This window comes from Triticum urartu, chromosome 5A (genome assembly GCF_056163025.1).
Source record: "Triticum urartu cultivar PI428250 chromosome 5A, HENAU_Tu73, whole genome shotgun sequence".
Classification (NCBI taxonomy): domain Eukaryota; kingdom Viridiplantae; phylum Streptophyta; class Magnoliopsida; order Poales; family Poaceae; genus Triticum; species Triticum urartu.
The window spans coordinates 225047642-225060279 of record NC_141877.1 but is presented as its reverse complement, the minus strand read 5'-3'; the positions used below and the strand labels follow the sequence as shown (position 1 = coordinate 225060279).

General features: G+C 51.5%; 1 protein-coding gene across 1 annotated transcript; it reads right to left on the bottom strand.

The window, feature by feature from the left end:
* Window positions 1–9875: 9875 nt before the first annotated feature.
* Window positions 9876–10340, bottom strand: LOC147970867 (uncharacterized). Its single transcript, XM_087523691.1, has one exon. It carries the CDS (start codon window positions 10338–10340, stop codon window positions 9876–9878), a length of 465 nt encoding a protein of 154 aa, XP_087379817.1.
* Window positions 10341–12638: the final 2298 nt, after the last annotated feature.

Here is a 12638-nt window from a genome sequence, read left to right as displayed (position 1 = left end):
AATCCTACGAACCCAATCAGGGAACACTCGAGACACCACAACCTCCCACGGGCTGCCTCAGGGCCAGCACGGGACAAAGGTAAACTAGCCGACCAGCGCGTCGCTTGGGCCAACCACTTGGTGCGGGCGCATGGGCAATGTCGCGTCTACTAATACGATGAACACAAGTTTTACATAGGGGGCTCCCCCTTCAAAATGCTTTCACTGCAATCGGGCCAAAACCTGAGTTCTATTCATGCAGGGTAAGGAAGTAGGAGCGATGCACAATCAGTCGGATGAATCCCCCAATGCGTTCTCAGGAGCACCACCTGAGCCGTTGCTAGCGTCGCTGAACCCGCCATCACTGTCCCGCCGCCGTCAGCGGTGCCAGGGCCGTTCACCACGCCGCCCTCGACGGCCGCCACGATCACGTCGTCGTTGTCCGAAGCGAAGGCCCTGATTAGGCGTTCTGGGAATGGGGGTCCCCAGACTTGCCTGCCTGCGGCCTGCGGCATGGCTCAAAAGGGGGCCCAACGCGGCCCATCTTCACCAACACAAACCCAAGACCCTCGCGAGGGGCCAAGCCTCGCAGGGTGGACGACGCGGAGCTTCCTCAGGCACGGCCTCGTCAGGCTGGCTCACGAGTCGGCGGAGAGATCAAGGCGGGGTACCTCACAAGGTGCCCATGACGCAAGCCATGACGACCGAGGGCGCCAGGCGGGTGCCAGCCCGCGCAGTGTCCTCCTTTCCTCTTTGGTGCAAAGGGGGAAAGCGCAGCCGCGGAGTACCGAGGCATCAGGCAAAGGTTTCCATTTCGGTGCAACGAGACCAAGACCAGGAGGACTACGAGAAGGAGGTCACCGTGGAGCCCAAGACTACTTTTGTCAGGGTAGCTAGTACTAGTTGTCCCCCTTCAAATTAGACCGCCATTATTGGCTCCCTTCCCACTCGATATTTGGGAAGAGGACCAGGGCCTCTATAAATAGGATCAGCCACCCACAAGAGGGAGAGACAGACAAACAGACACACAGACACACAGAGACAGAGAGCTAAGGGGTTCGGAGAAGGAGGCTCTTGAGAGAGGGGTTTAGATCAGATAGAGAGAGAGAAGGGTGACTGAGCTCCTCCCAGCAGTTCATCGCCCCAGCCAAGAACAGACCCTCGCGAGGCTGTACTTCCTTGTATTGTTCTTCATCATCAGCCCAAGAGGCAATCCACCACACCACGCACTGGAGTAGGGTATTACACCACAACGGTGGCCCGAACCAGTATAAACCCTGTGTCTCTTGTGCTGTTCTTTCCTTAGTTTAGATCCTAGCAAGGCGGAGGGGTGCAGGTAGGTAGGAGACGAAAGCTCCACGCGCACCCCAGTGTTCGAACCTCAAGGGTCTGTCGGAACCCGAAATCCGACATTTTTCATATATAACTTATTTCATTTGGAGTTACGGTTGATTTTATATGATTTTAAAAGAATTATTGCATCAGCATGACGTCACTATGATGTCAGCGGTCAACTGGGCTGGTCCAGCTCAAACCTGACATGTGGGGTCCACATGTCAGTGACTTACTAACTAATCTATGTTAATTAGTGTTAAACTACTACTAACTAAAAATGTCAGTGGAGTTAATTAAACTTAATAAAAAACTAAACTAGGATTAGCTCAAGCCAGGGCCCACTTGTCAATGACCCAGGGGAGGTCAAACCTCTGGTCAGCGGGGTCAGACCCGCCGGCGTCTCGATGCCGGAGAGGCCAGACGCGCTGGAGGGTGTCAGAATCGAGCCGCAGGGCACCAATTTGGGCGCGGTTTGTTGTGTTCGAACGCGCGGAGTGGCGCGCGTAGAATGGTGGCGGTGGGAGGTGCTAGGGTGGCTGGAAATCACGACGGCGACGAGCTGGGGCCGCGGCCGGAGCTCGGGCGTCGGTGGTTCTGCTGCTCGGCGTGCTAGCGGGTGAACGGATGCACTAGCGAGGCGCTACGAGGTTCGTTGAGTGCGTTAGGCACCAGCGCGTCACCAAATGGTCACGGGAGCTACGTCGGTGATGAGCTCAGGCGGCGGCAGGTGCGGGCGAGCAAGGTGTGGTTGCCACGGTGCACCGGAAGGCAAATGTAGAAGGGGGAGAGGGTCAACAACTCACGGCGAGTCGGACCAGCAGGTCAGCGAGGTCGGGGATGAGCAAGAGCGGGCGGTGCGGCGAAGGGGATCTCCGACGATGGGTGGTGAAGAAGAGGTCGAGGAGCCGTATCCGGGGCATGCGAGCGCTCGGGGCTAGGCTAGCTCAACGAAGCGGACGACGGCGATGCTCATGGACACGGCGGGGCGTTGAGGGGGAGGCGGTGGCTACGCGGGCGACGGCGGTGAGCGAACAACGGCTACGGCCATGGCGGGGAGACGGCGAGGGAGAGAGCCAGGGGGAAATGAGGTGTCGCCTGGAACGGGACGGCAGCGGGGCGGTCATCCACGCGTCCAGGAGCTCGGCGATAAGCTGGAGGTGGTGGGGCGTGTGCTCGCGCGCGGCGGCCACGCGCGCGCTGTCCTCCTGGCGGGAGGTTGGTGACGACTGGCAGAGGCTAGTGGGCTGGGCCTCTGCTGGGCCATGGTGGGGCGCCAGGTAAGTGGCCTCTGGCCTTTCTCTCTCTTTTTTATTTTTCTATTTTGCTGCAACTATTTTGGCTTTATTAAAAATGCTAAACATTCTCAAAAACCCTGAAAATAATTGTGGGCTCTGTTTGGATATTTCCAACAACCCTCATTTAACTTCAGAATTATTTGGACATTTAAAATAATTTATAGCATTTAAATGCCCAAATGCAAATAACTTATGATTTAAATCAGTGACCCAAGGTGACCTAGAAAAATGCAAACCATTTTTCACAGAGGTTCTAGAACAAGTGAAAAATGATGAACATTTTTGAAGGGCATTTCAGGTTCATTGAGAATATGTCATTTTGATCCTAGTTGGATTTCATTTGGTGTAGGGTTTGAACATCCCCATTTCATGTTTTTGAAACATTTAAACATGATGCATCACTCTAATGCAAGCACTAAGCATTACCAGAACTAGGGATGTGACATGTCACCCCCACTAAACAAGAATCTCGTCCCGAGATTCAAGCATAGGTTAAAAAGGAAGAGGGGACACGAACTATCACAATCTTCATGATCCAACCATCCTCATCGAAGATATTAATTCATTGTATCATGTTGAACTTGACATCCTTGCTTTCGAGATCTTCACCCAACACGAGGACAGGAGAGCAAGATAACTCTACAAGGATGGATCATCTAAATGATCACAAGATCAACTAATAGAACGAGACGTAGAAACATCTCTTGAGCTGAGGGACAAAACACATATGAGGAGCGATGGAAAGAAGCAGGTGACGAAGGTTTAGATTAGTAGGCAACAATTCCATGCTTAGAAGATGGTGCATGGTTTCAAAGTAGCGAGGAGATAATCGCCATGATCCCTAACGGGGCACCTTGGGAGAGGTGACTCGTAGAGTTATTCCCTTAGATGGCAAAAAGAATTAATTTTGATATCTAGATCATTGAAATTCTTCATACCAGCCTAAGGCAATCACAATCGATCGTTTGGCGGAGTTCAAAGGAATGGCATATCTGGATTCGAATGGATGATGTGGACTACCTTGTTGAAGACAACGCGATGGATGATTTTGCTTATCATCGGAAATGGATGGGACCCATGGTAGGACCACTTTTGAAGATAATCCTGATCAGTAATTTCTGACAAGGGTAGTTCATGGTAGGATGGCACAATGGTGGTGCAGGCTGGGAACAAAATGCAAATGTTGGGAATGATTCTAGTAACTGGGGATAAACTTAATAGTAGAGAGTGATTCCACTGTTTGAATGGCTCTATCATAATCGAGGAAACCAAGAGCACAACGACCCCTAAGGAACAACTTCTAGAATAAGTTGCACTAAATCCTCATGGAGAAGATGGTCAGATACCTCAATCAAGATACTAAAATGATATATCTTCCGGATAGGTGTGTTGGCTAGAACATCAACCTTGTCGGGACCTACATAATAGATCTTGGAAAAGTTCCAACCATCATATCTGCCTGGAATTTAGATCTGGTATGTAATATGTACTCCAGACTCATCATGTCCAGAAGAAAAATGGAAGTTTGCAACACAAGTCGACGAGATGGCGTTGCAAGATTTCCAGGACATGGACTATGGTAGCAAGCTCCAAAACATGAGTTGGTTCTGCTACACGCATGTCCCACACTCAAATCAAAGGATTGAAAGACAATAGCACCGACAATTGATCACGTGGATCAATCGATGAATATATCATCTTTCTTCAACACACACACACAAAGATATCCCTTTGGAAATGAACTAAGTTAGACAAGCTTTTATCTTCCAATCTCCAAGTTGTTGTTTAGCTTGACCAACTAGCTCAGGGGTATTCAACACAGATTCTTGGAGAAGGGATGGTTTACAAGAAACCAACTTGATCATGAACTCAACATTGCAGTCAGGTGACAACCTGGTAATACTTTTGAGAAGAGATTCGGAAAATCATGAACCACCGATATGTTACTAAGCTCGAGATCAATCTTGCTTTTCAGGGCAAGACGATGTGACCAAGAGAGTGATGGATTGACACAATCCTATCTCATTGACCGAGGAGTGCACCAAGGAAGATGGACTAGGTCGCACGATAAATCTTAGAATGATAATTCAATACCAACACACTAAGATTGAGATTACTGTCCATTAACTACCGAGCAATGGGGTTGCTAGGAGTATTGATTTCACACATCACGGTTCACTTGTGGACATTTCGGCTTCAACAGCACGGAGACCAAGAATTGAACAATGATGGCGAGAGGTATCACTGTATCAAGAGTTCATAGGAGGTGGTGCAATTCCCATGACATTCTGATATAAAGGGGGTAATACTCCAGGTAGAACAGACTAGAAGATGGATTGGAATTGTTAATCTGCGGAATAGAAGTTGTCACATCCCTAGTTCTCGTAATGCTTAGTGCTAGCATCTTGTGTTGCATCATGTTTAAGTTTCAATTAAACTTGAAATGGGGAATGACAAAACCCTAGCATCAAATGAATTCAAATATGCTCAAATAAAATCATTTTCAATTTACCCAAAGTGTCGTTTGAAAAAGTTCATGATTTCTGATAAAGGTGAAAACCTTTGCCAAAAATGATGAACAAATTTCTAGGTCATTCCTGGATTTTTTGAATTAAATTATACTATATTTGAATTTGGGCATTTAAACACTATAAATAATGTTCGAACTATTTGTGGGCCACTGAAATAATTCAGAAAGTGCTCATGAATATTTTCAGGATTTATAAAATTGATTTGGTATTTCTAAAACTAGATCAAAAAGAAACTGCAAATTAGAAAACAGAAAAACCTAAATAGAAATAAAGACAGAGACTCACCTGGCTTTACCTGCAGCCCAACTAGGCAAAGCTGGCCCGGCCCACTGGCCGTGCCAGTCACCACCAACCTCTCGCCAGAAGGACGAGAGGTGTGTGGCCCCCGCGTGCCGGCACATGCCCGAGCCACCTCTTGCTTCCGCCAATGCTGGGGGCTGGATGGAGACGCCACGCAACTCCCCCAACCCCTCTGGCATGTCCACTCCTCCTCTTCCCTCCTCTGTCTCTCTCGCGTGCAACCACCTGAGTGCCACCGTCGTCGTCGCTCACCGTAGCCATGGCTATCGCCTCTCCCTCGCCCCCTGGAGCTGCCCATGAGCTCTGCCTTGACCACCTCTTCCTCCTCGCCCAGAAACGCACCGCGGGAGCCCCTGCAACACCGCCATCACCGTCGTCTTCAACCTCCAGCGTCCGAGATCGCCGTCGTTGTTCCGGCCACACCAGTTCTTCCCCAAGCCGCTGACGACGCCCTCGAGATCGCTGTGAGCTCCGCCGCCTTTCCCCCTCCTCCCCGAGGTCGTTCCTGTCCTCTAGCCGCATCTTCCACCGAAGTCATGAGCTCCTCGCCGCCGGTGATGACGCAGACTTGGCCATGGGCACTGCAGCCTGTGTCCGAGCACACTAGTGTGCTCAGTGCGTCTCCGCGAACCCGTAGCCACTAGGAGCTCCCCCTCCCACGCTCAGTAGCACCAAACCCGACTGCTCCCGAACTCCAGCCGCCGCCGCGAGCTCATTTTCGGCGAGCTCCGCCCACCCCAGCTGTTGCCGCTTGTTTCAATGCATGCGCGTGAGTCCCAGTCTCCCGTAACCGCAAACCTAACTCAAAACCATCCCCCGTAGCTCAATGTCGAGCAGACTCCGCCGCGGCTTGAGGTCACCGCCGGACAAACTTCGGCATGCTGACATGGCGACGTAATTAGTGCTAATGACACTGCTATTTAACCCCTAGTGACACTGACAGCCAGGCCCAGCCTCCTAATTAACCTTGGTTTATTCCTGATTCGGTTTAACTAACCATAGTGGCGCCACGCATTAGCTTTGACCGTGCTGACATGGCCATTGACCGGTCCCACATGTCAGCAACTCTTACCGCCACTGTGACACTGACCAGTGGGCCCGACTGGTCAGGTTTGACCTGGCTGATGTCTGTTGACCTGCTGATGTCACTCAGGCATCATGCTTATGCAGTAAATGATTTTCTGGATTTAAAATAATCCAGGAAATTCCAGAAAATAGTTAAAACTTCTAAAAATCATAGAAATTAATCTATGACTCCAAATGAAATAATTTATATATGGAAAATGATCAGAAAAATCCAGTCTATCCATCTATACCTTTTTCATGCATGTTAGAACAACTTATGACTATTGTTTAGGGAAATTCAAATAAATGGCATATGAACTTTAACATATGGAGTTTGAATTGATCTTTGGGTTCAAACCAACTTCATTTAACATGTTGCTAGTTGCATTAGCTCAAATCACAGCATATTGCCATGTCATGATCATGCATCATATTGTTGCATTGCATTGATTGTGATCTTTCTCTGTTGCTGGTGTTTGTCCCCTCTCAATAGATGTTGTTCCGACGATGTGATCGATGACACCGATGAAGAGCTATACTATCTTCAGAAGTGCCAAGCAAGCAAACCCCCTTGTTCATTCCACTACAATCCCACTCTCTTGCTCCTGCTCTCTTTTACTGCATTAGGACAACAACATTACAACTGTTACATGCTGCGGTAGTTGAACCCCTTTCCTCTTCATGACATGTCATTGCCACAGTAAATAGATGAAACCCACTAGCATGAGTAGGAGTTGTTTGAGCCCTGATGTGCCTACTCATTCATGCTTGTTTGTCATGCATGTTATTTCTTAGAGTTGTGTCACGTCTGATTTCATCGGGGATGAATTGGAAAGTTGTGAACATGTCCTACTATTGAGAGCTAAGTGTGTGAACACGATTTGGTAAAGGTAGTGGTGAGAGGCCATGTAGGAGTACATGGTGGGTTGTCTCATTGAAACCGTCCTCAGGAACTGAGTTCTGTGTTTGTGATCCATGAACAGTTACTACCACGCATTGGAATGCTTAAGTGCCCCTCTCGACTTGTTAATCAACATGATCTCTTTCTAGGAGTGGCAACTAGTTTCTTGTGTTTGTAGGTAGTGTTAGTAGTCTACCAAGTGGCAACCGATACAGCTGGGCTTGGGACAGACTAGGCACCGTGGCCGGGTACGCCAAGCGTCGCCCGTTTGGTGGGCTTGGTAACCTTTTACACATCGTTTGGGGCCGTGAGCGACACCCTGGCCGGATCTCCTTGTGGATGGAACCCGAATAAGCGATAAACCTAGACTAGAGACTTGTGTGGTTAGTCAGGTCATGGGCGACTCCCTTGCCAGGCTTCCGCTCGAAGGTTGCCGAGATACACGACGTGTACATGGTGGTAAGCGGCGAGAACACGTGTGAAGAAGTACACCCCTGCAGGGTTATAAATGATCTATTCGAATAGCCGCTTCCGCGGTAAAGGACTTCTGGGTTGCCTATACAGTTCATAGACAAGTGAAAGTGGATACTCTAAAATGCGCAAGATAAGCGGGTTGCCTATACAGTTCATAGACAAGTGAATGTGGATACTCTAAAATGCGCAAGATAAGTGTGAGTGCTATGGATGGCGTCCTCATAGGGAGACGGGAGCGGACCCACCACACTCATTTTGCCATGTCCTGATCATGCATCATATTGACCATTGCATTGATTGTGTTCTTCCTTGTTTGCTGGTAATTGTCCCCTCTGAGTAGATGATGTTCCGACGATGAGTTCGATGACAATGATGGAGAGCTATATTATCTTCATAAGTGCCAGGCAAGAAAAACCCCCTTGTTCATTCCAATACAACCCCACTCTCCCACTCTTTCTCTCTTTTACTGCATTAGGACAACAACGATTCAACTATTACATGCTACGGTTGTTGAACCCTTTCCTCTGCATGACCTGTCATTGCCACAGTAAATAGATGAAACCCACTAGCATGAGTAGGAGTAATTTGAGCCTTGATGTGCCTACTCATTCATGTTTGTTGTCATGCCCGCTACAGCTTAGAATTGAGTCAGGTCTGATTCATCGGGGATGAATTGGAAAGTTGTGAACATGTCCTACTATTGAGAGCTAAGTGTGTGAACACGATTTGGTAAAGGTAGTGGTGAGAGGCCATGTAGGAGTACCTGGTGGGTTATCTCATTGAAACTGTCATCAGGAACTGAGTTCTGTGTTTGTGGTCCATGAACAGCTACTACCACACATTGGGATCCTTAATTGACTCTCCTGACTTATTAATCGCCTTGATCTTTGTCCAGGAGTTGCAACTAGTTTCTGGTGTTTGTAGGATATGTGTTGGAGGCCGTGCGTAGCACTGACCCTAGGGGTGGTCTATGATGCGGTAGATACACCGTGGCACGGTGTACTAAGTCGCCCATTTGGTGTCTCGGGAACCCTGCACACATCGTTTGGGGCCGTGAGCAACACCCCGGCCGGATCTCCTTACGGATGGAACCTGAATAGGCGATAAACCTGGACTAGAGACTTGTGTGGTTAGTCAGGTCGTGGCCGAAACCCTCACCAGGCCTCCACTTGAAGGTTGCCGAGATACATCACGTGTACATGGTGGTAAGTGGCGAGAGCGTGTGTGAAGAAGTACACCCCTGCAGGGTTAACATCATCTATTCGAATAGTCGCGTCTGTGGTAAAGTACCTCTAGATTGCCTATACAGTTCATAGACAAGTGAAAGTGGATACTCTAAAATGTGCAAGATAAGCGTGAGTGCTATGGATGGCATTCTCGTAGGGAGACGGGAGCGGATCCATAGTGGTGTATTGATATGGTGAATATGTGGACTTGTGTGCACCACCTCAAAAGAGTTACTTGCAGTCGTAGTTTAGGATAGCCATCGAGTCAAGGCTGGCTTGCTGTAGTTAAAATACACCACCAGACATGCGGCCAGTCGAACTCGACGTTGGTTTGGATGATGGCTTCTGCTCCATAGATGAGGAAGAACGGGGTGAACCCGATCGACCGGTTTGGCGTGGTGCGGAGACTCTAGAGGACGGCCGGCAACTCGTCGAGCCAGCTATCGGGTGGACGGATGAGCGGCTCGACGAGTCGTGCCTTGATGCCGGATAGGATGAGGTCATTGGCCTGCTCTACCTGGCCGTTGGACTGTGGGTGTGCAGCGGAAGCCAGGTCGAGGCGGATGCCCGAGACGGAGCAGTACTGCACGAGCGCGCCCTTGGCGAAGTTGGTGCCGTTGTCCGTGATGATGCTGTTCGGCATGCCGTAGCGCATCGCGATGTCCTTGATGAATCGAACAGCCGTCCGGCCATCCAGCTTCTTTATTGGCCTCGCTTAGATACATTTGGTGAACTTGTCCACCGCCACCAGCAAATGCGTCATGCCGCCTCAAGCGGTCTTGAAGGGCCCCACCATGTCAAGTCCCCAGACCGCGAAGGACCAGGCGATCGGGATGGTCCGAAGTGCCGACGCCGGCTGGTGGCTGCGCTTGCTGAAGCACTGGCATCCCTCGCACTTGAGGACGAGCGACTCTGCGTCGTCGAGGGCCGTGGGCCAGTAGAAACCATGGAGGAAAGCCTTGGCCATCAGGGACCGCGAGGCGGCGTGGTGCCCGCACTCCCCCTGGTGTATGTCGAGGAGGATCTCAATGCCCTTGTCCTGCTCGAGGCAACGTTGGAATACGCTGGTAGAGTTGTGCTTGATGAGCTCGTTGTTGATGATGCTGTAGGCGGACGCTTGGCGCTGCACTTGCTGATCTTCGGTCTCATCCATGGGGAGGACCCCGCGCTCCAGGTACTCCGAGATGGGCAGGGCCCAGGATGGTGTCGTCACCACGGCGAAGACGGCCACCATTTCGGGTTCTGAGGTGGCAGCCCCAAAGCCGGGTTCAGCAGCCCCCAGGTCGGGTTCGGCAGTCCCCGAGCCGGGTTCCACAGTCCCCGGGCCGGGTTGAGGCACGGCCGGGTCGGGTGGAGCAGTCCCCGGGCCGGGTTGAGGTGCGGCCGGGTCGCCTGGCACGGGGATGGACTTGGAGTCTGGAGACGGCTTGACGGACGGCTTGTGCAGATGATCGAGGGAGACACCGGATGGAATGGACTACCGAGACAAGGTGATCTTGGCGAGCGTGTCGGCTGCCTCATTCTCTGCGCGCGGGACGTGGAGGAACTCACAGCCCTCGAAGAATCCAGACAGCTTCTAGACGAGGAAACAGTAGCTTGCCATGTTGGAGTCATGGGCGTCCCACTCGCCGGAGCACTGCTGGACCACCAAGTCTGAGTCGCCGTAGCACAGGATGCTTCGGATGCCGAGTTCCTTGGCAAGCGGGAGGCCGTGCACAAGGGATTCGTATTTGGCGATGTTGTTGGAGGCGGCGAAGTGGATCTGCAGTGCGTACTTGATCCGGTCGCCCTTACGGGGGGACAGCACGATGACGGCCCCTAGGCCGAGTCGCATCTTCGAGCCGTCGAAGTGCATGCGCCAATGCGTCAAGTCCGGTGGCAGTGGCAAGAACTGGGTCTCGGTCCAGTCGACGAGGAAGTCGGCCAAAGCTTGGGACTTGATCATAGTGTGGGGCTCGTAGACGATGGTGTGGCTAGCTAGCTAGAGCGCCCACTTGGCAACCCGGCCAGAGGCATCCCGGCACCCGATGATTTCGCCGAGAGGGGTTGTGCTAATCATGGTGACGACATGCTCTTGGAAGTACTGCTTCAGCTTCTTGGTGGTGAAGTACACGCCGTAACACATCTTCTGGTAGTGCGGGTAGTTCTGCTTCGAGGCGGAGAGCACCTCGCTCAGGTAGTAGACGGGATGTTGGACGGCTTGGAACTTGTCCTTCTCTGGTCGCTCGACCACCATCACCGTGCTGACCGACCGCGAGGTTGCGGCGATATAGAGCAACAGCGGCTCCTTCTCGGCCGGTGCGGCCAGGACTGGTGCGGTGGAGAGCATGCACTTGAGATCCCTGAAGCCTCATCCACCTGGTCGTTCCATTCGAACGGCATCGTCTTCTTCATCAGCCGATATAGGGTAAGGCCCTCTCGCCTAGCCGACCGAGAAACCGGCAGACCGAGGCCAAGCAGTCGGTGAACTTCTAGACATCGCGCAGCTGGGCCGGCTTGCGCATGCATTCAATGGCCTTTATTTTCTCCGGGTTCGCCTCAATGCCGCGCTCTGAGACGAGGAAGCCGAGTAGCTTTCCGGCCGGGACGCTGAAAACACATTTTTCCTGGTTGAGCTTGACCTTGTACTCGCACAGGTTGGCGAATGTCTCCTTTAGGTCGTCGAGGAGTGTGAGGTGCTACTTGGTCTTCACCATGATGTCATCCACGTCGACGTGGATATTGTGGTCGAGTTCCGGCAGCAGGCACTTCTGCATGCAGCGTTGGAATGTAGCACTGGCGTTCTTCAGGCCGTTCTCCAGCTTGATCTGATGATAGCCAGACTAAGCATCCAGGGAGGACAGGAGCTCACACCCGGCAGTGGAGTCAATGACTTGATCGATCCGCGGGAGGGCGAACGAGTATTTGGGGTAGGTCTTGTTCAGGCTGGTGTAGTCAATACACATGCGCCAGGTCTTGTTCTTGTTTAGGACGAGGACTAGGTTGGCCAACCACTCGGGGTGAAACACTTCCGTGATGAAGCCGGCCGCCAAAAGCTTGGCAACCTCTTCACAGATGGTCCTTCTCTTCTCTTCGGAAATACGTCGCAAGGTGTTGACGGATGGGCTTGGCATCCTTTGCGAATGTGGAGTTTGTGCTCGGTGTACTTCCTCGGGATACCCGGCATGTCCTTCAGGGTCCATGCGAAAATATCCCGATTCTCATGGAGGAAGTTGACGAGCTTGACTTCCTATTTGCTGTTGAGGCGGGTGCCCACGACAACGTACTTGTTGTAGGTGGGGTCTTACAGGTTCAGCTTCACTTTCTTGGTCTCCTTGGACGGCTAGAACGAGGCCTCGTTGGCCGGGTCCTCGGCTGGGACGGGTGCGGCCGATGCTTCTTGGGCCAAGGCGATGATCCGGTCGAGCTGGCGCCGCTCCTCGGCTACGACCAGCATCTCGGCCAGCTTGGCGCATCTCGGGCGCACTCTATGGACTTGTGCTAGTCGCCGGTGATGGTTATGAGGCCCTTCGGACCCGGCAGCTTTATCTTC